This window comes from Triticum urartu, chromosome 7 (assembly GCF_003073215.2).
Source record: "Triticum urartu cultivar G1812 chromosome 7, Tu2.1, whole genome shotgun sequence".
NCBI classification, from domain to species: Eukaryota; Viridiplantae; Streptophyta; class Magnoliopsida; order Poales; family Poaceae; genus Triticum; species Triticum urartu.
This window is the reverse complement of record NC_053028.1, coordinates 363,953,331-363,976,144: the sequence shown is the minus strand read 5'-3', so window position 1 is coordinate 363,976,144 and position 22,814 is coordinate 363,953,331. Positions and strand designations below refer to the sequence as shown.

At 46.3% G+C, this 22,814-nt stretch overlaps 1 protein-coding gene across 1 annotated transcript; it reads right to left on the bottom strand.

Moving 5' to 3' along the window:
• Positions 1-1,150: 1,150 nt before the first annotated feature.
• On the bottom strand, positions 1,151-21,173 carry LOC125519887. Its single transcript, XM_048684666.1, has 4 exons — positions 20,910-21,173; positions 20,382-20,824; positions 19,517-19,627; positions 1,151-1,719 (listed from the first exon to the last, which is right to left on the bottom strand). The coding sequence occupies exons 1-4, from the start codon at positions 21,148-21,150 to the stop codon at positions 1,555-1,557; spliced, it is 960 nt and encodes a 319-aa protein (XP_048540623.1). The 5' UTR covers positions 21,151-21,173; the 3' UTR covers positions 1,151-1,554.
• Between the last annotated feature and the right edge of the window lie 1,641 nt (positions 21,174-22,814).

Here is a 22,814-nt window from a genome sequence, read left to right as displayed (position 1 = left end):
CGGGGGCGGGGAATGGATCGAATGCAGCCGAATAGCAGCCAATCCACGCGCTGCTCCGACGGCAGACGGAAACTGTTTTTCCTGTTCCACGGATCAGGACGGCGGCGGGCGTCCCGAGCCACGGATCAACTCCGACGGGGTACTCTTTCCCATCATTATCTGGTCTCTCGTATATCGCTGCGCCATTAAATGCGCCGCATCTCAAGAAGTGAACGAGCCGCCCTGATAGCGAGCACATGTGTGCTCGTGTGCAAAAACACCGCGTCCATTTACGGTAATCTTTTGAGAGCAGTGGTTCTTGTCACAGGTGTGCCGTAATAGACGACACGCATTATATTACAGACACGTATACACCGAAAGGTTTGTTCTTCGTCCATCATAGGAACTTGTGAAGTAAAGTGGCAGAGAAAAGAAGAACGTTCGACGACGACGGACTCAACTTCGAAAGGTTTCACGATGGAACAAGGTACACTCGGATCATGAATAGAAAATCTCTCGTATGTTTTGTTGAATCATTTGTATTGCAGACATTCCGCACTTAAAGAAATTTTGCTTACAGGACCTCCCTTCTTGGACTTGTTTGCACAAATGGGTTGGCAGTCCAACCATCTCCAACTTGTTTCCACAAATGTGCCAGACAGTCCAACCATCTTCAAGCACCTCCTATGCAGCGCACTTATTTGGCCTGGGGGTCGCATACAACCTCTGATGAAGACGACGGAAAAAAACTGTTTGATTCAACGGGATATGTAACTTTCATGTTGGGCACCTTTTCATTTGAGGCCATCTTAAAGATGTTTTGTGCAAGCCAAAACCTGGTGTAACACAAATCATTACACAATCACAGGATGAGTTGAAGACTGGACAGTCCTAGCTAGATGGGTAATGCTCAGTAGATAATTTTACTTGCCCAGCCACTGCCAGCCGGTTCCATATTTTAACTTCTCAGCGTGCTTGCAGCTTATTGGACACCAGCCGCGTTCATGCTTGAACAGACATATATATTGCAGTTAATTATTCTAGACCTCCTGTATTTTACAAATATAGGGTATAAAAAATATTAGCCACATCTTCATGTTTAAAGCAGCGATTATCTTCTTACTGACCAGACATGAGGTGGGATCTTGTAAAAACAACAGCTTTGCTCTGCACATATCACACGTTATGGTGTATTTATTCTGCGTTTCCTGTGTTTACAAAGAGCATATCAAAATATTGCTGGCAGCTTACTGTTCAAAGCAGTGATTTTATTCGTCAGGGAACCACTTTAATCATCTATTCCTCTTCACTATTTGGATGGTACAAAACCTTAATGCAGAGGCTTATGACGCTTCTATAGCTTCTATTTCGGCAAATGAAATCAGGGTTTTTATTGCCGCCTGCAAGTGTTTCAGCTTTTATATTTTGAAATGCTAAAAAAAAACTGACGTCAGATTTTTAGGCATAGCAAATCAAACGTTTTTCATGGCAAATTATGTTTGCCGAGGGTGGTAAGTTTAGTTGCCATCCTTGCGCCAACGTAAATTGCCAAAAAAAACATTTGATCTGCCGTGCCTAAAAATCTGATGTTCCATGGATATTCGGGTCCCTTATATTTGCATAATCTGGAGCTGAACTGGAAGATATAGCAGTTTCCTGGCCTAAGTCCTGCTTGTCATCTAATATCCTACTTGCTTCCCCAATTGCAAGGATTAGCTCAAGTTGCTTTTCTTGTTGTTCCTGCAAGATATATTAACGGGAGACTTCAACAAAAGGTGAAAAATAAATATAACTCCATACAGGGGAATGCATGAAGAATGAAAAAGCACCCGAGAAAACATTACAGTCCTTAAGAGTTAGTGTCGCATGCGATGACTGGTACCGGTCCTAAGACAGATGAACTTCATTGCTACCAGTCTTAAGACCGATGAACGTGACAATGTTTGGGTACATCTCAGAGGAGCGAGGATTGGCTGCCCATGGTGTCGGCAATGAGAGAAGGTTGGGGACGAGGATTGGATTTTTACTAATTATTTTCCTTCAACAGATAATCTGTATGACAACGTTAGCTATGGTTATCCCTCAGATAGTGGTATGGGCAGTGATATGGACGCCACTTGTTTTCTTTAGCCATTTGTTAAATCTTACCTGTCTAAGGTATATTTCGATTCTGTTATTACTTGTATCTTGATCACAAGACCTTTGTATGTGTTCATTAGTTAAATTTGACTCGTTGGAGTCGTTGTGTATATATTAACTTCTTCTACGCCCCGGCCATTCGAACCACGATCGAACTCGCTCATTAAGAAAGTGACCACGTCCCAACCCGCAGTTTCCACCTGATGGTAAAAGACTCTTGCACATATATGTAACCATGTCCTTACTATCCTAACCCACAAGTTTCTTCAACCAGTAAAATTGACTAGTAAATTATAAAGAAATATAAGAGCGTTTAGTGATCTTTTGGAGCTTTTTTGGAGTTTTTTAACGAGCGAGTTGACTAGTAAATTATAAAGAAATATAATAGCGTTTAGTGATCACTTTACTAGTCAATTTAACCGTGCTATATATAGTACTCCCTCCGTAAAGAAATAGGTACTTTTGGAGCTTTTTTGGCTTTTGATGAATCAATATAACCTATTTGAGCTCCAAAAACCATAAAAGCTCCAAAAGCACCTATTTAGGATCTTTTATGGCTTTTTGGCCAAAGTGGAAAAGCTGTAAAAGCAGAAGCAAAAGCCCAAACAACACATATTTACTACTACATGTTATCTGAAATTTTATTAACAATGTCCATGCATTTACCCAAAAAGGCTTTCACCTCGCTTTATATATAAAGCAACGATCAACAACCCGGTACAAACGCACGCCACCACAAGACACGTACACACCCAAGACATGATACATACACGTTGAGCGCAGCCACACCACCCCTAGCACTACAAGAGCAACCAGGGGCTTCAACCATGAATACGCCACCGCGAAGAGATGAAGCCGTGTACGACGAACCGTGGGCTCAAAGGCGACGACTTCAAGAAGGTTATGACACCGGAGCGCCGCCACCGCCCAATCCGAGGATCAAAGTTTCCCCTGGAGCAACACGAGGGCAATGAGAGCCGGTACGATGCCTTCAAGAAGGGAACAAGCTTCGCCGCCGCCGGTCAGTTCAAAGATAGAACAGGTTTTCACCCTGGCCAACACTCACCACCATCGAACGCCACAACCCAGCCACCACAACACGGCCATGGCCACCGGGCAACACCAAGCCACGGGCTGTGCCCATGAGCACCGCGCTACCACCACCAGGGCCGCCGCCCCGGCATCCAAAACCTTGACACCACCTCACCCGAGACCCGCCGCTACCCCAACCAAAGAGACGAGCGGAAAGGCCCCGCCTTTCGCACCCCTGGGCGGCCCCCGGCGTTGAGACCCTATAGGCCGGCCAAAACTAGCCTCCGTCTACCCGTCCTGCAGCACCGGGCGCAAGACGAGCTCGGTCCTGCAGCCGGGCAACGGACGAGCTCGGGCCTGCAGCACCGGGCCGAGACCGGAGAGATGGACCAGCACTGGAGGGGAAGCCAAACCCATTCGACGGTAGCGCAGACGAGAGATGGACCGCAGCTGGAGAGAAGGCCAACCCTTCGACGAAAGTAGCGCCCGAACAATGAGAAGAGATAGCGAAGGCCGACACAAGCCGCCTACGGAGAGTCGACGCCAGCACAAGCCAGCCGCCGCCGCAGCCGACCTGCAAAGCTGCCGTGGAGCCACCCACGGCCGGAGCAGCAGCAGCCACACCGGGCCACTGCCCAACCCGCGCCGCCCGGCGAGCTCCAAGCGTTGGAGCCGTCGGGCACGCACCGCCACCACGCCGCTGCTACCCCCACCCAACAGTGAAGAGGAAACAACCGACCGTGACCCAAGCCATGCGCAGCCGTGGCACCAGGGAGACCGCCGACAGTGCCAAACGTTGCCCGCCTCCGCCCCAGTCCACCCCACCACCGCCGCCACCACACCGCGGCCCCTACCTACATCAGGGAGAAGCCAGCCATGGTCGATGCCGCCCACAGCCCCCGCCGAAAGACGAGCCACCGGCACCGGATCTGGCCCGTGCCGCCCCACGCGCCGCCACCTGATGGGGAGGACACACCGCAGCCGCCGCGCACCGTCCAGGCCCCAGGGCGCCGTCATGCCGCTGCCCCGCACTCCCAGCGCACGCCGCCGGGCCCGCAGCCACCCGACGCCCCCGCGCTGTCCCTCGCCAGCCGCTGACCATGCCGAGGGGAAGAAGCTCCCCGCTGCCACCTACGCCAGCCGGGCTTTGCCTGACGACGCCTAACGGCAGCGGTAGGGGAGAGAGGCCGAGAGGAGGGGACAGTGCGGAAGCGGCCAGATTTGCCCCTGAGGACGATTGCGGGAGCGGCTCGGGGGGAGGGGGGGTGCACCAGCCTCTACCATGTCCATGCATCTATGGTAAAGAAGTTACTAACTGTACTACATGTTATACTACTGATTGTTTTCCCAGGAATGTGCAGTAAAGTGGTTAGCATTTTTACTATGTGTTGCATGGGGTGTTATGACAAACTTCATGGCCAGACATGTGTAGTACAAAAGTGCATCTATAGTAAAGAGGTTACTAATTTTACTACAGGTTCACTACCGATTTTCTGGATATGTCTAGTGGATAGGCCATGACAATTGTCAATTGCGTGTATAGGACATGACAATTTGGCTTGTGCGGTTCTGCTACTAGAGCATTGCGGTTCGGATGCATTTTTTTTGTTTATTTTAGGTTGTGTTCTGTGATTTGGACGGCTGTGTGTATATGTGTACTATCGTCTATTTTGTTTTTGAAGTTTAGTACTATTTCATGTGAGATTATGGTTCAGTGTAAAATACTCCGTGGTTCACTTGGTAAACGACCAAAAGAAGAAAAAGTATCTCAAAGAAGTTTACTCCTTTTTAGATGTAGTTCACTAGTTATATACCCCCGCGGTTCACTTTCGCAAGTTCGATTCTTTCTAGATGTAGTTCACTAGATTCTGCCCCCGCGGTACACTTTCCACTTTCGAGAGTGATGCTGTTCACTTGCGCCTAACTTGAAGTGCGAAAAAAATTTAGGGAAACAAGAAAAAGAGTAATGTGGTTCACTTTTTGATAGTGTTGTGGTTCACTTGACCTCGTCTTTGCGGTCCACTTTCGTTCATAAAAAGGTCAGAAAAGTGACAGCAAAAACTCATGTGGTTCACTTTAGATAGTGTCGCGGTTCACTTTCGGTAGTTTCGCAGTTCACTTTCAGTACTGTTGCGATTCACTTACTCCCAAAAATGTGAAGTGCAGAAAATTGTTATGAAAACGACAAAAAAAAAAGTAATGCGGTTCACTTACGCCTGATGTGAAGCGCACTCCACCTCCTCCGGGGAAATTTACATCTGACAAAAGAAATCATGCAGTTCGCTTCCCCGTCTGATGCAATGTGGCTTTCAGTCTTAATCAGTGCATTCTTCTGTCTGACGCGGTCCACGCGTCGGTTTTGGTGTCGTGAAAAGCAGAGCATCCGCATTTCGGTAATTTCAAAACTGCTCTTAAACCGTAAGCAATTAGAGTGTTCTACATCGAAAAGTTGCGCCTCGTTGATATCTTTTCAAGGGCATATCATTTGCATCATTCCGATGAGCGGTTTGGTAAAATTACGAAAAAACGTTCGCCATCACTCGTTAGTTGCCGCACCATTTCCAAAATTAATTTTAAACCAGGAATCTTCAAAACATGTTCTACATATCAAAGTTGTGGCTCTTCTATAACTTTCCAACGGCGTATCACACGCCTCGTTTCGACAAATGGTTAAAAAACTTCCGCGAAAACCGTATCGAAAAAATCCCAAATTTTAAAAGAGTTTTCGTGTTTGGGTAAATTTGAAATTGCTCTTAAACCGTAAGGAATTAGAGAGAGTATTCTATATGAAAAAGTTGCGCCTTGACGATATCTTCCCAACGGCATATCATTTGCATCGTTCCGACGAGCCGTTGGGGAAAAAACGCGAAAAGACGCTCGCTGTCACTCGTCGGGCACCGCACCGTTTTCGAAACTGCTCTTAAACCGTGAAGAATCTCGAAAAGTGTTCAACATGGCGAAGTTGCACCTAATCCATAGCTTTCCAACGGTATATCACACGCCTCATTCCGACAAACAGTTTAAAAATTAAATAAAAAACAGTATCGAAAAACCGCGTGCAGTTTTTTGCGACGAGAAGTTCATTCGTCTCAGTATTGCAGTACTCTTACTTAAAAAATGTCGTGCACTTGCGTTGAGCATGCAGTTCGAAAGTGTTAGCACAATATATAAACAAATGTTTCCTACCACCAGTGGTAGTTACCTTCACGTTAGTTTTGTATGTTGTATGTAGTATCTGTCAAAACCGAGTATATACCTGTAATATGTACTCCCTCCATCCGAAAATACTTGTCATCAAAATGGATAAAAAGAGATGTATCTAGAACTAAAATACATCTAGATACATCTCCTTTTATCCATTTTGGTGACAAGTATTTCCGGGCGAAGGGAGTAGTATATAAGAACATTTGGATAGTATATATACTATTCTTTAGGTAGTATGCACTGTTTTTTTAGTACATTGTTTTATATCTACAAATACGAAGGTATTCTCAAAATATACAAAAAACTATGGATTTACATACAATTTTTTCGTCTATCTTCCTTTGAAATATTTTAGATATAGTATATGAACATATTTAAAATGATAAAGTTGTATATAGTAGCACATGATAGTATATGGGACATGTGGGGTAACTACCCCGGGTGGCCTACGCTCCGGCCTAATTAGGTGGGCGGGTCGCACCGCAGAAGTAGATCTCTCCACCGCTGCTAAATAGTTGAGGGTAAAGGTGTTTAAAGAGAATAGTAACGGGATTTAATTTGGTTACTATCAATGCTCGCGTGTTCCACGACGTCCCGCTTCTAAGGCCGCTAATCATTGTTAGTAATGGGTATATGAATAGATGGTAATGCCCATATACACTAGCCACTAGTGTATAGTAACTGCATTACTATTTCGGGTTCGGGTCCTTGGTGTTACGGTTGGCAGTGCCTAGTAATTACATTACTATATGGTATAATTCATTTTTTTTCTTTAGCAACTAAGATGGAAATGAAAGCCGTGTAGAAATTAGGGTCGAATTACCCTAGGGCCTAATTGCCTTCACAGAAATCACAAGATTATTTTAGGTTTACTATGGACCTTGCTTTGGTTTACTATATTTGCACAAAATTGCTCTCGGTAATTGACATCGTACTATTGATATGTTTGCAATTACTACCTATAGTACATAGTAGCAACTAATAGCCATAGGCTCCTTACCTGACCTTAATACAATTACCATCAAATATGTTTCTCCATTGGAAAATACCATAAATTAAATTAGCATGTACCATGTACACAGGTCAAAATGTAGTAATGGTTTCATCCTGTTACTATTTTTTGCAAGAACCTTTACTGAAATTAGTACATATGCATAGGAACCAGTAAAGGCTTTAATCACGTTACCACATAAGCTAGCTTTTTTACCATGCTTAGCGACAAGTGCCACGGGGCAGATGTGCAAAGTGTGGCAGCCGGTAACGAGAATTATCTGTGCGCTTTTACCATGGTTAGTTATAAGAGCGGCTAGTGCGGTTGAACGGTGTGCAATTAGCATCCGGAGCGTACGATTAGAGTTTCTGCGCGCACCCTCACTTTCGCGTCATATAGGACAAATGTTTCCTATCACTAGTGGTAGTTATCCTCAAATGCACTACTAGGAAAAAGTTTATACATGGAGGCTTATCAGTAGCGCGCGTTAAAATGAAGCGCTGCTGCTACTTAACAGTAGCGCGTGGTCAGTAAGGGCGCTACTGTTATCTACATAGCGGTAGCGTGGTTGCAGGAAAACACGTTACAACTATAATTGCCACACTGTTGCCGACAGGCTAGGTATAGTAGTAGCGACCTTCCAAAACACGCGCTACTGCTAAGTATATAGTAGTAGCGCGTTTTCAGGGGAGAGTGCTGCTGCTAAGTTTGAAGCTGCCACATGGCGGGGCCCACATAGCAGGAGCGCGTGTTGCAGGAGCACGCTACTGCTACGATTTTAGCAGCGGCACGTTTTCCCAACCCTCGCTGCTGCTAAGGCACAGCAGCCACCTTTTCCTACCCCCTCCTCCTCCCCCATCCTCTCTTTCTTTTACTTTCCCCTAGCTCCCACCTCCTCTCTCCCTCGCTTTGCTTCTTTCTCACTACTTCTCCCCCCCCCCTCCATTACTCTTTCTTCTATGGGACGCCAGCAAAGACGAATATTTCTATATGAGAGCCGCGCTGATCATGACGGTGCACGACTATCTCAGTTACGGATATGCCGCAGGCCAGTTGTGCCACGAATATTGCGGATGCACACGGTGCATGGGTGATACGACGTCTCAACAGCTAACGTCAACGAAAGATGGCGGGTCTAGAAAAATCATGTACATGGGGCATTGAAAATGGCTCGAGAAGGACGACCCGTGGAGAAATCATGGAGATCTATTCAATGGTGAGGCTGAGCATCGAGAACCTCCACCTAAGCGGAGCTGCGCCGAAATCGATGAGCTGTTGAAAACTGGGAACAGTGCCCCGCGCCGGGAAAGACGATGAAAAAGGTGCCGGAGCCGCTGCTGAAGGTATGGAAGACGAGGTCTGTTTTCTGGGACTTAGAGTACTGGCACAAACTCGACACGCCTCATTGCCTTGATCAAATGCATATCACGAAGCATGTCCTTCAGAGCTTGCTTGCGACACTGATGAACATGCCGGATAAAACCAAGGATAGGCCGAAGGCAAGAAGAGACTTGCAAGATTTGAAAATCAGGACAGATCTGTACATAACGCCCCGTAAAAAGTCAGAGAAGACAAAGACGGAGACGGAGGCGCGGGAGAAGAAGGGCAAAAAAGTGAAGGAACAGGATTATTGCCCCTCTTCTTGCTTCACCTTAAGTCCGGCTGAGATCGATCAATTCTTTAAGTGCCATACCGGAATCAATGTTAGTTCAGGTTACTGTGGGAAGATAAGCAGATTTCTAGACACCAAGAAGAAAAAGTTCAGCGGGATAAAGTCCCATGACTGTCATGTGATGATGACGCAGATACTACACCTGTTGCCTTTAGAGGGATAATGGACAAACACGTCCGTGACACGCTTATTGGTCTCTGCAACTTTTTCGACGTCATCTCTCGAAAGTCGATCAGTGTGAAGCAGCTCCGAAGGCTACAGGAAGAGATCTTTGTGATACTAAATGAGCTTGAGATTTACTTCCCGCCCGCATTCTTTGACGTAATGGTGCATATGTGTGTCCACATTGTGTACGACATAATAGACCTGGAGCCATCATTCCTGCATAACATGATGCCGTTCGAGAGGATGAATGGGGTCATCAAAGGATTCGTTCGTAACATGTCCCGACCAGATGGAAGCATCGTCCAGGGCTATCTGACACAAGAGTGCATCTTTTTCTGTGAGAATTATCTATATGGCGGAGGCCGGCCTGGTGTTGGTTTGCCCGTTAAGAAGCACCTTGGGAGGCTCGAAGGTCACTCCAACGGTCGCAGGGAACTGCATGTGGGTTACTCGGATCGATGCAACAACTTTGACATAGCAAAGTTAGTAGTGCTACATCACCTAGGCGTGATAGATCCTTTCGTGACACTGCACAAGGAAACCATCGCAAAGAAGTATCGTGGCCGGGGGCTATGCAGGATGAACGCCGAAGTTACTAGAGAGCACAACTCCACTTTCCTGCATTGGTTCAAAGAGCATATTCTTACTAATCCCCCGGAAGAGGGCTCTACGGACGGCTTGCTTATATACGCCTTAGCACATGGCCCCGCGGCCAACCTCGCAATCTATCAGGAATATGATATCAACGGATACACGTTCTACACGGAGGCCAAAGATATAAACAGTGATTTTCAAAACTCAGAGGTGACGATGGAATGCATGACCGGCGACAACGCAACAACTGAAAGATTCTATAGAAGGGTCGAGGAGATCTGGGAGCTTGACTACTCTGGACTACACAGTGCAGTGATGTTCCGTGTCAGATGGGCTAAGAATGTCGAAAGAGAAAACCGGTATTTCACTACCATGTCTATACCCGACGCCAAGAGCGCTACTGTGAACGCCATCGTAAAAAACGAGTCATGAGTACACGCTAAGCACGTGACACATTGCTTCTTCATAACCGACTCGAGGAATCCCAGCCGTGTTGTCGTGAGAAGAGGCAAAAGAAACGTCATTGAAATGGATAGAGTCGCCAACGAGGAAGACTACGACCAGTACGGCAACTCGATGAGGGAAGATGACGATGAAGCATACGTCAAAAGAAAAATCAATACTACATTACCAAGAAAGATCATACTCCATGGAAAAGGAAAAGTCACAACAAGGGGCTCAATTATTCGTCAACATACAAGAAGGGAAAGAAGCTCACTCAAAAACAAAAACGTAGATGCTAAGAAACCATGCATCATTTATATATATATATATATGGATTTTCTATAAGTGCTTGCCATAGAACTAGTTAAGGGTTTCAACGATGCAAAAGTTCTCAAAAATTATGAAAAAAATATTGAACTAATATACCTATAATATAACATGATCCAACAGAGGGATTTAAAATATACGATTGTATGTGTCCTGGGCAAAAAAAACAAATAGTTCAGTATATATTTATGTCGCAGTGAGCTGAAATGCTTATTATTTTTGCCGAGGACACATAGATGCATATTTTGACAATCCCTCCATTGGACCATCTTATTACATTAGAGAGATGCTCCCATATTTATTTCATATTTTTTGATAACTTTTAAACCGTTAAAAGTTTAGCGACGCTTAACTAGTTCTGTGGCAAGTTATGGTAGACACAATTTTACCTATGTGTGTCTGTGTATTTATTTTGTATACGCACTTAATCGTTATCGACGAGATGATGTGTAATAAATATCGTCTTAGTCATATACATTATTGTATCCCCTTCCCACCATGCATATGGTTCCGGCTAGCTTAGTCGTCTTTCAGAGGAGAAAAAGAAAAGGTAAACAAAGGAAAGAAAACAACATGAAAAAGGAATAGAATAGTGAATGAAAAGAAATAGAAAAAGGAGAAAGAAAAAAAGAAATGAAAAGGAAAAGAAAATGAAAATGATACAAAATAATGAAAAAGGAGCTATAGCTACTTAAAATAGCAGTAGCGCGGTTTTGTAACCCGCGCTATAGCTACTTAGGATAGCAGTAGCGTGGTTCCGTAACACATGCTATAGCTACCTAAGATAGCTATAGCGCTGGTTACGAAACCGCACTACTGCTATTTTGACATAACCCCCTGCGCGAGCTTCCTCCTCTGCTTCTTTCCTCCATCCCATTCCCCATTTTCGCGCTTCCTCCTCTGCTTCTTTCCTCCATCCCATTCCCCATTTGATCCCTCTCCTCTGACGCCGCGTAGTCGCCCTCCGCGCGCCCTCCGTCGTCGCCCGTGCCCCGTCCGTCGCCGCCCGTGTCATCGGCGCTCGCTCCTCCACCCGCACCCGTCTCCCCCAAGCTCCACCTCGCAGCCGACGCCTCCCCTAGCCCCTTGTAAGTCCTCCGCCCCTTCTCTCTCTCTGTCTCTCTGCCTAAGGGTTCTAGGGTTCTAGGGTTTATGTAGTTAGGTTCATGCAGTTAGGTTTTGTAGTTAGGTTCTAGGGTTCATGAAATAGCTAGGTTTAATTTACAATTGAAAAACTGTAGCTTTTGTGAATTCAAAATTCAGAAAATGACGTTGTGAATTAAAAATTCAGAAAATTGTGAATTCAAATTTCAGAAAATGTGTTGATGAAATAGCTAGATTCTGATGTTCCCATTGTTCATGGTTGTATGCATTTTGTGAATTCTGAATCCAAAATATTCATAGAAGTTTTATGTCAAAAAATAGGTAAAATTGTCCATATTATAAAATAGGACATAAATCAAGTCAATTTTTTATGTGTATACTTTCTGTATCAAATTAGGACAGAAATACTATTCTAGAAATTTTTATTGGTATTTAGCTAGGTATCAAATTAGGACAAAAATATTATTCTAGGAATTTTTATTGGTGGAGGTTCTAGTAGGCTCGATAGGTGTTTTAGGTGTAGTTAACAGAATTTAGGCGTTTTAGGTGTAGTTAACAGAATTCTAGGTATTTTAGGTGTTTTGGGTGTAGTTAACAGAATTCTAGGTATTTAATTTCTTTTAGTTAAAGCAATTGTTGCTATTTAAAGAAAAAACAGAATTGATTGACACTAGTTTCAAATATTGTGAAGAAAAAGGACTTCTTGCATTTTTTCTTCAAGTTCTATATTTTTCTTCCTGTTATATGCAAATTTAAAGTGGACATGTGATTTAGACATGTGATATTTGGAATTTGGACATGTGATATTTGGAAAATAATGGTTATGTGCAGGGTAAATGATTCGAGTGGCTTATGTTTCGCCGGAATGTTGATTTATTTGCGTCCCGGTAAATTTCAGACGCCTGATATGTCCACTTTTTAGCAAAGGTCATGCCAAAATTTCCAAAAATTTCCGTGAATTTTGGCATGACTTGTACTAGAAAGTAGGCATATCGAGTGCTGAGACGGGAATGAAACGACATTCCGGCAACCATAGACTTTTTTTATGTCATTACTCATTTTATTATAGTTTAAGAATTAAACGAGGGGACTTAATCGTAGGAAACATGTCGAACAACGAAGAAACCGGGCCTTCTGACCACGATGCAGACGAGATGGATTATGAGGGTGAACATAACTACCTCGACTTTTTGGCTACTAAGCATAGTCAAGGTTTGCAGGGCGGCCTCGATGATGGTACTGACGCCGACATCGACATCGATGGCACTAGCACCGATGGCGGCGCCGAGACCAGTGGGGAAGGTACCGGCGCCGAAGCCGCTAACGAAAAGAAGAAGCAGAGGATACGAAAACCTAACAAACTCGGCATCGAACGACTGCTGATCACAAAGATGGCCCCTGGCAAGTTTGAGCCATTAGAGCCGGATGAACCTCGCAAGTGCTACGGGAACCAACTCGGATGCATCCTACAGGAAACCGCAAGCATCAACGATGATGACTTAAGGGGTAAAAAACATTTGAAGCGGTTGCTCCTAACGAAGCTGCACAAGAGATTCCAGTTCCCCGACCGGGATGACCGCATAGAACACCCGTGGGATGATCCGAAGATGAAAAAGATTAACAATCACGCCATGGGCATGTTCAGCAATGATTTGGCCTCCTAAAAAGGGAGGGTGAAACGAGCTATTGATGCTAAAGAACCCCTGTCCAAAATTCTGGAGGACAATTCAACACCTACGGAAGAGATCCAAAAGTTCAAGGACACTTGCACTACCGCCGCAGTCAAGTCTAAGGCTGAGAAATTCAAGGGGCTTCAGCAAAGTAACACGGGGAACCAATTGAAGGAAATATGCCCTAGAGGCAATAATAAAGTTATTATTTATTTCCTTATATCATGATAAATGTTTATTATTCATGCTAGAATTGTATTAACCGGAAACATAATACATGTGTGAATACATAGACAAACTTAGTGTCACTAGTGTGCCTCTACTTGACTAGCTCGTTAATCAAAGATGGTTATGTTTCCTAACCATGAACAAAGAGTTGTTATTTTATTAACGAGGTCACATCATTAGTTGAATGATCTGATTGACATGACCCATTCCATTAGCTTAGCACCCGATCGTTTAGTATGTTGCTATTGCTTTCTTCATAACTTATACATGTTCCTATGACTATGAGATTATGCAACTCCCGTTTACCGGAGGAACACTTTGGGTGCTACCAAACGTCACAACGTAACTGGGTGATTATAAAGGAGCATTACAGGTGTCTCCAAAGGTACATATTGGGTTGGCGTATTTCGAGATTAGGATTTGTCACTCCGATTGTCGGAGAGGTATCTCTGGACCCTCTCGGTAATGCACATCACATAAGCCTTGCAAGCATTACAACTAAAATGTTAGTTGTGAGATGATGTATTACGGAACGAGTAAAGAGACTTGCTAGGTATTGGATACCGACGATCGAATCTCGGGCAAGTAACATACCGATGACAAAGGGAACAACGTATGTTTTTATGCGGTCTGACCAATAAGATCTTCGTAGAATATGTAGGAAGCCAATATGGCATCCAGGTCCCGCTATTGTTATTGACCGGAGATGTGTCTCAGTCATGTCTGCATTGTTCTCGAACCGTAGGGTCCGCACGCTTAACGTTACGATGACAGTTATTATGAGTTTATGCATTTTGATGTACCGAAGTTAGTTCGGAGTCCCGGATGTGATCACGGACATGACGAGGAGTCTCGAAATGGTCGAGACATAAAGATTGATATATTGGAAGCCTATGTTTGGATATCGGAAGTGTTCCGGGTGAAATCGAGATTTTACCGGAGTACCGGGAGGTTACCGGAACCCCCCGGGAGCTATATGGGCCTTAGTGGGCTTTAGTGGAAAGGAGAAAGGGGCAGCCCAAGGTGGGCCGCGCGCCTCCCCCCTCCCCTAGTCCTATTAGGACAAGGAGAGGTGGCCGGCCCCCCTCTCTCTCTTTCCCCCTCGGGGAATCCTATTCCAACTAGGATTGGGGGGGGAGTCCTACTCCCGGTAGGAGTAGGACTCCTCCTGCGCCCTCCTCCTGGCCGGCCGCCCCCTCCCCCTTGGATCCTTTATATACGGGGGCAGGGGGGCACCTCTAGACACACAAGTTGATCCTTGAGATCGTTCCTTAGCCGTGTGCGGTGCCCCCTGCCACCATATTCCACCTCGATCATATTGTAGCGGTGCTTAGGCGAAGCCCTGCGACGGTAGAACATCAAGATCGTCACCACGCCGTCGTGCTGACGGAACTCCTCCCCGACGCTTTGCTGGATCGGAGCCCGGGGATCGTCATCGAGCTGTACGTGTGCTAAGAACTCGGAGGTGCCGGAGTAACGGTGCTTGGATCGGTCGGATCGGGAAGACGTACGACTACTTCCTCTACGTTGCGTCAATGCTTCCGCAGTCGGTCTGCGTGGGTACGTAGACAACACTCTCCCCTCTCGTTGCTATGCATCACCATGATCTTGCGTGTGCGTAGGAAAAATTTTGAAATTACTGCGTTCCCCAACACCAATGCCTCGTAAGTCGTGGGTACCTTGGCAAAAGGCCCATATGGGATAAGAAGGATGAGGAACGTGAAGCCGTGGGGATCCCAGGCCCCTTCGCGAAGTTCACCGCCTCCTTGGAACGTGACTTCATCAGGGGGTACAAGTGGGACAAGGAAAAGAAGGTTTTTTACACGGACCCGATCACAAGGAAATTGATTAGAATACTGGTAATTATTCTTTACCACCTTACATTTATTTAGCTTCTGATCAAGTCGACTACACATTCGTAAACGATTCACGTTCCTTTTGCAGGAGAAGCAATACAGACTTATAGCCGAAAGCGAGTCTTCGTCGATGAGGCCCAAGTGGGACACCCCTCTCAACTCGGCTTTGAACAAACTGAAGGGACTCCCTTTGGACCAGCAGCCGCAATATGGACGTGTGCACGGTGCCAGAGACAACGCCACGTGGAAGGTCTTTTACAACGAGGGCCCGGAGGCCAAGAAACAGAAAAGGAAGTTCAGTTAGACGGACATCGACGAGAAGGTGAAGCTTGCGTTTGAAAAAAAAAGAAGCTGGGGACGCAAAAAAAAGTTGTAGCTGCCTGTAGAAATGATTTTGATACTAACTTGATCCCGGCTGTCATCAACTGGACGAAGGAAAGTCCAGACAAGACGGCAGATGATTTTCCCATGCCCAGCTTCGTCGGGAGCAACTCGGTGAACATCAAAACCGCACCATCACCTGCTCACGCAACCGCGCCTGCTCCCGCACCCGCGCCCGCACCCACACCCACACCCGCTCATAGCAGTCCATCCTCTGTCTCTGGCACGCTAGACGGGCCTTCGTCTTTGGCTGAGCTCGACGCCCTCACGGTAATTACACGTCGCACCAACAGAATATTCTGTTTGCGTTGCCTTTCGGATGTTTTACGCCGCAGACATGTCTTTCCAGGCCGACGAAACCCCGTGCACCGTACTCTACGTGATCAAAGGCTAGAAGGTGGACATGGGAAAGGCGGTGATAACGAAGCCCTTGGAACTCACATTCCATGGCCAACCGATCCCCGGTGGCCACTTCAGGGTTACCTTGTCGAGTGTGAAATCGGGACACGAGCATTTGCCTCCTCCAGTACGGCTCGGGGGAGAGGAGGACGAGACCCCGACGCGGCTTGGAAACTGCAAGGTTTGGATGCTGCTATGGCCGAAGAATCTTCTTCGTCTGGAGGCGGCCGAGAGCACACCAATAACCACATATTAGCAAGTAGGTATGAACACCACCACCCCGCCTACGCAATTACCAGCGCCTGTAGTGCCGGATGAGAGTAGCGGACGACGCGAGGAAGGGGGTCCAATAGCGGACCCCGTAAAACAAAGAATGGATGATGAGATGGACGAGGATGACCCTCTTCGGTTCCTCAATACAGGCGCCTATGACGACAACGTAGAAATGATGAGTCAGCCATATGATGACTCGGGCTATCAGCATGCCGATGAGGAGATGGATGATGTGCCCGGGCATGAACGTCCTAGGGTTGATTGCAAGAAATCTCTCTTCATGCAATCCTCACAGGACACGCCTGAAGATGCCGCCTCAACGTAGGCTCAACTAGCCGAGGGTCATATAGTGCTTAGCCCGACAACACTGGTGGAGGGGTTAAGGAAGGGTCTGGAAGGTCAGCCCAAGAAAAAGGAGAGGAAGAGACAGCCGAAGAAAGGCTTTGCTGCCTACAAACAAGCCAGAGCACATAGCAGCCAGACAGCGGATTTTGCAGAGTGTGTACCCGTCAAAGGTGCGGCCATGTTCCATGTCGCGGGCGAGCAGATCCTACCGCCGAAACCGCTGGCGGCCATATCAGGAGATCTCAGGACACTGCACGACCATGTGCTGTCGACTGAGATAAGCCTACTAGCCTCGAAGGATCCAGGATATCCGCTATACGCGGTTCGTGTGCCTGAGGGGAAGTTCTAAGTCGACACACGACCCACGGAGGTGGTTCTTCCTGCGGTTTGAGCATATCTTCGAGATGTTTCTGACAAGGCGGCTCGATTTTACAATCGTCCGCCTTTTTGTGCTACATATGAACTCCGTCATCACGAGAGAACAAGTCTCGCAAATCTGTATGGCGTATCCAAACTAGATGCACGAGTTCTTGAGTCTCGGCGACTATGAGTGTAAAACTGCTAGGGAGTACCTCGAAAACTTCATGATAAGGAATAAGGACCAAGAAATTGTCGTCCTGCATTATCATCCAAAGTAAGTCAGTGCCGGACAACCCTTTCGTACATTTCAATCATTCCTTCTCGCTCATATGGAAAATAATTTGAGGTGTTTTTTTCCCTGCAGCAACGGACGCGCCATCTTTATCGTTCTTTACCCGCGAGTCTTTCACGCCGTGTATTTCGAACCTACCAGAAACTACGAGAAGGACTACACCCACGTAATGAATATTCTAGATGATGCTCTCCACGGCTTTAGCTTGAGGGGTGGCCACCTGCAAATCAGGAAACAAAGGAACCGCAGGTCGGGTTTCTCACATAAAACTAACTTCTGTTGCATCCATGTCCTGAAACCAAGCAGGAACGATGGATTCTACCTCCTCCATCTCATGATGGAGTTCAGAAGGGATCACCAACAGCTTCGCACGACAACCAAAAGCGATGATCATATCCACAAGTGAGTAGAATCCCAAGGAGAAGCGGATTATAAACTTAAAGATGACTTCTTTCGCATCCAGAGGGACATTGCGAAGATCATCATGAAAGAAATCGTCGAAGAGAAGGGATGTTCCACCACGGCCCTATATCACAAGCTGACGTCCGAACTCGCATAGGCAAGCAACGTCAGGACCTCACGCCGCTCAAGAAGCTAGGGTGCATCCTCGATGATATGGATGGATGGAACTTGTAGTAATTTACAATGCCGATGATGATGATATGTGTCGATTGAACTTGTATACTTTCTGTAGCGATGAAACTTTGCGATGTCCGCGGTCCCTGCCGAACTTGTGTAATGCTACTTTGTTAGTTTGGGTACGATGATCTGCGTACCTCTAGTTAATTAGTTTGCGTACGATGAAACTGCATTGATTATTTATGTTTACTATATGCTGCATCTATTTGCCAACCCTTTCTTTTCGTGTTGCTCAAATATATTTTGATGCATATAATTGTACATTCTCCTGATGAAGATGCATCTCTAACAGGTACCTAGATCCTTGATGGCGAAAAAGCAGTGCTATGTCGTGTACATAGGGAAGGTTCCGAGAGTGTACGACGAGTGGCCCGAGTGTCAGGCGCAAGTGGAGCGATTCTCGGGCGCCAGCCATAAAGGGTTCAAAAGCAGACAAGAAGCAGAAGATAGTTACTTGAGGTTCTCGTACATATATATTTGTTTGTTTGTTTGTTGCAGGCTGTTGAAGAATTGTGGTGTGATACCTACCATACCACTCACATGGCGTGTATGTTGCGACGTGCACGTTGTGTTTGGTGGGACCGCTCCCGAGGTGTTACAATGACTACAGTCATATTCCTTGCAATAACTTTCACTTCTCTCTTGGAATTGTAGCTCATAGGTACTCCCCATTCGCGACTCATACACGGATCATCCTTGCAAGCTTCTTTCTCCTGACTTGCCATCAAACTATGTGTCTATAATTTAGATCATCCACTTTGCTGCCTGATGAACCTTCCTCGTCCATTGATCTGTCCTGATCTCGTAACGTCCCCACGGTCAGCGCGAGCTATCAAGGTATTTTACTTTTACGTCACAGCAGTACTAGAGAGAGTACGTGGAATTTGTGGTTGAGGGGACATCACGTGAGGAAACCAAGGGGTCTTGGACAAAGAACACAAAAGACACAATATATACCCAGGTTCAGGCGTCCAAGATGGATAAAAGCCGTACTTCCTGCCTTGCTTCTCCTTTATATATGGAAATCTTCCACGTGGTGTAGGCTAAACTAGGCGAAAGGAGCAGATCCCCTTATATGGTGCCCCTTATATAGCTCCGGTTATGGTAGACTCCATGTCAGTGCACGATGGCATACAGGAATAGGAGTCAGGTGTGGTGTTGGTTTACAACACGTAACATTCTATCGTACAATGTTTTCCTTATCCTTAGTGTAGTCCGATCAAAAGTCTGACGTGCTGTCCTTGGGCCTTGGGGGGGGGGGGGGGGGGGGGCATTGGAGTGTGATGAGGGCTAGGCCATGGATAATTTGACTTATCATCGACGAATAGTGATAGTAATAATAAACTATGTTGAAATGAGTATGGAATGGTCTAAAAAGCAAGTTTGCATACTTGTCTGTAAAAAGTTGATAAGAGATGTCACCTGCATCGCGTACAGAACCTTTTGTATCGAACCAATTTCTTTCTCGAGAAGATTTCCTTGCGCTGCTAGTATTCGAGTGGCTTCTGAATTCTTTTCAGCTAATGTTGCTGTCTGCAAGAACATAAAACATTAAGTAATGAAGCCAAATATATGCAGACAAAAATCAAGCACATGTCGCGAAAAATCAAGATAAATTGAAAATTATCCGCCCTCCAAAATCTTACTAGGCCTGGAGGGAGGTGGGATTCCTTGAACTGATCTCTGGTCGCATTTAGTGGACTAGGTATTACTAATGCATTAAAGGTAGTAGCCATGCTTAAAGGGAGTATGTATCTACATGTTCAGAAAGGTGCTATACATCCGTATCTAGACAAATCTAAGACAAGAATTTTGGGACGGAGGGAGTATATGTGACTGTAGGCAGTACAACACTATCTCAGTAAGAGCAGTATTATGTGGTAACAAAATTCTGAACAGTACATTTTGACAATTAACAAGCTGAAGAAGTAACAAATCGCCAATGGTATGCTCAACTGTTGCTAGATGCAATTATTGAAAGAACCAGTCAAGAGGACTTAGTGTCCAGTGATGATAATTGCTCAAATTTCCAGGATGCAGTGTACGAGTGTACAATCTTGATAAAAAGAAAGCACCAGGCACATTAACTGACTATACTAACTATGAATAGTCATACAAAGATTTTAATGCACAATTTGCATATATAGACTGAACAATTCACAGGGAAATGCTATCACGACCGAGTTTGGTAATGTTCACTAACTAATCTGTAATGATCATATTTGGCAGCATTATATTTACACTCATACTAAAATCGAAGCAAAATTTTCATGGATAATTTCCGTACCTCACTGATAGGATCCGTCACCGTCCTCCGCAGCACCCTAAACCTGACGCCGAGCTTCTCCACTGTTCTCGACAGCACTACAACGGCCGCCAACACACCCCGCACGCTCTCCTCCACCTTCTCGACCCTCCCCACCAAATCCACACCACCTGTGGCCGATGCGCTGCCGCCCGCGCCCACCCGGCAAAGTCGCTCCCATTGCTTCCGCCGGACCAGCACCCCGACCGCCACCGCCCCCACCAAGAGAACGTACTGCAAGACGAACATCCTCCCACTCGCTAGAGCAGCGAATGGCTTGACTGAGCCGCCCCGCGTGACGATAAGGCGGACGGCGCAAACCGCAGAGCAGATGGCGGGCGGCGCGAGGCAGAGCAACTCCGCGCCAGAGAGGAGCGCGTCGAGGGTGGAGCCAGGGGGCTCGGCGCCTCCGCGAATGGATTCGCCTGCGAGAACGAGGAAAACTTTTAGCTCGAACTGAGGCGGGGCATGTGACCCACCGGGTGAGGTGTGGTGTGGTGTGCGGGTTACCGAACGCGCGGGCGCGAAGCGGCGTCGGCCATCGGGGTACGGGAGCTGGCGAGAGGCAAGGTGGTGGCGGGGAAGGAGAGCAAGTGTGACGGAGGTGGGTGGCGAGCGGGAACTGGAACGCGCGGAGCGGCGGGAGGTGAGTGCGGTGCGGCATCAGCAGGGCGACTCTGTCGGGGAGGTCGTGCCTGTGTGGCCGTCGCCAACGGTGCGGCTGGGAACGATCAGGGGCAAAGAGACCCATCTAAGTAAAATGAAGCTCGCGGCTAGATGATTTGGTCCAGGGGTATATACACTAGAAGCAAATGAAAACAGTGTTTTTTTTTTGAAGTTTTGGTCTCATTCAACTATAATCCTCATGTTTTTTTGTCATGTATGTATCATTCTAGTCCATGAGAACTACATGGAACCTTAGTTTTGTAGCACTAAAAAAGGAATACGTAGGTTGTTAGACTTTTAATCCCGTAGGATCTACTTAACAGATCGTAAGCCAAGCGTTAGATCACCTAATAGCACAGACCAGAGAGATGGATTAGGTTCTTACCATCAATGGAAGCAACCATTGGTGTCGACGATGCGAGGTCCCGTGCCTGCTCGATGCAGGCTTGATGCAGGCTCGGTGAAGATGCTTGCTGCAAGTAGCGGCGTCCCTCCGAGCGCCACCGGCATTGCCCTGGGACAAGGGCAGAGCTTGGAGATGATCTTCCCGTCGTGCAGCGCTCCCCCAGATCGGTTAGGGTTTTGGGATGTGGGGAGCAGGAGTAAAACGTACGAGAACTAGTCTGACGTAGGTGACGGCTGCTCCCCCATCTTTTATGTGCGCTGGCGGCAGGGACCAAATCCATACTTGGTTAGGGTGCCCCCGATCAGGGCGCATAAGTTGAGATCGAGGGGTACGAACGTTGGTTCGTGACCTCCCTGTTTCTCTATTTAACGTAACTTGTTTCTGGTCTTTTATTTTCGTTTTGGCCCATTGGCCCTCTAGATCAATACCAACATTCTCCCCCTTGATCGTTAGGCTCAATGACTTTTTTCCATTCTCCATAAGAATAATATACCAGAGTAAGGTGTTACAACAGCCGATGAAAAATCATTGAACCTCAATATTCATAGCACACATCCTATTTCGAAAAGAAAACATTTTACTTATTGGGAGTGGTTTATATTAGCGGTCCCATAATTCCAGAATCAAGAGGCTTCCAATAATCCCATGCCGGCTACATGCTCACGAAATATATTGGGTGGTAAGCCTTTAGTAAGCAGATCCGCAAGCATACGTGTCGTACTGATATGCTTAACATTAGTTTGATCCTGGATTCTATGTTGAACAACACGGTACTTTAGGTCAATGTGTCTGGCAGCAGCACTTGACTTGTTGTTATTCGCATAGAAAACTGCGGGTTCATTATCGCAATACAATGTCAGTGGTTTGGAAATGCTGTCAACCACTTTAAGTCCGGGAAGGAAATTCTTTAGGAATAAAGCCTGCCCGGTGGCCTCAAAACATGCCAGATATTCTGCCATCATCGTAGATGAGGCAGCTATCTTTTGCTTGGAGCTTTTCCACGATATGGCTCCTCCAGCGAGTGTGAATATATAACCTGATGTGGATTTCATACTATCCACACACACCCGGCAAGATCAGAGTCTGAATAACCAATAACTTCCAAGTTATCGGACTTTCTAAGCATCCCAGTTACAAAAGCTAAGTCAGGGCGTGTACATACTTGAGCATACATGATGCTTCCGACAGCTGAAGCATAAGGAACCGACTTCATCTAATCAGTTTCATTTTGGTTCCTCGGACACTGCCTTGATGACAAGGACACTCTCTTCTTCGAGGATCGTATTGTTGTACCCAAAGGTGACCTCCGTAAAGTGATCATGAACGAGGCTCACAATTCTCTC

Coding starts and splice junctions, on each gene's coding strand:
- LOC125519887 (XM_048684666.1), bottom strand. CDS start 21,150: ATGGGTCTCTTTGCCCCTGATCGTTCCCAGCCGCACCGTTGGCGACGG. Junction 20,825..20,909: donor GCTTCGCGCCCGCGCGTTCG/GTAACCCGCACA, acceptor TCGTTCTCGCAG/GCGAATCCATTCGCGGAGGC. Junction 1,720..19,516: donor AGGTTCTGTACGCGATGCAG/GTGACATCTCTT, acceptor TATATCTTGCAG/GAACAACAAGAAAAGCAACT.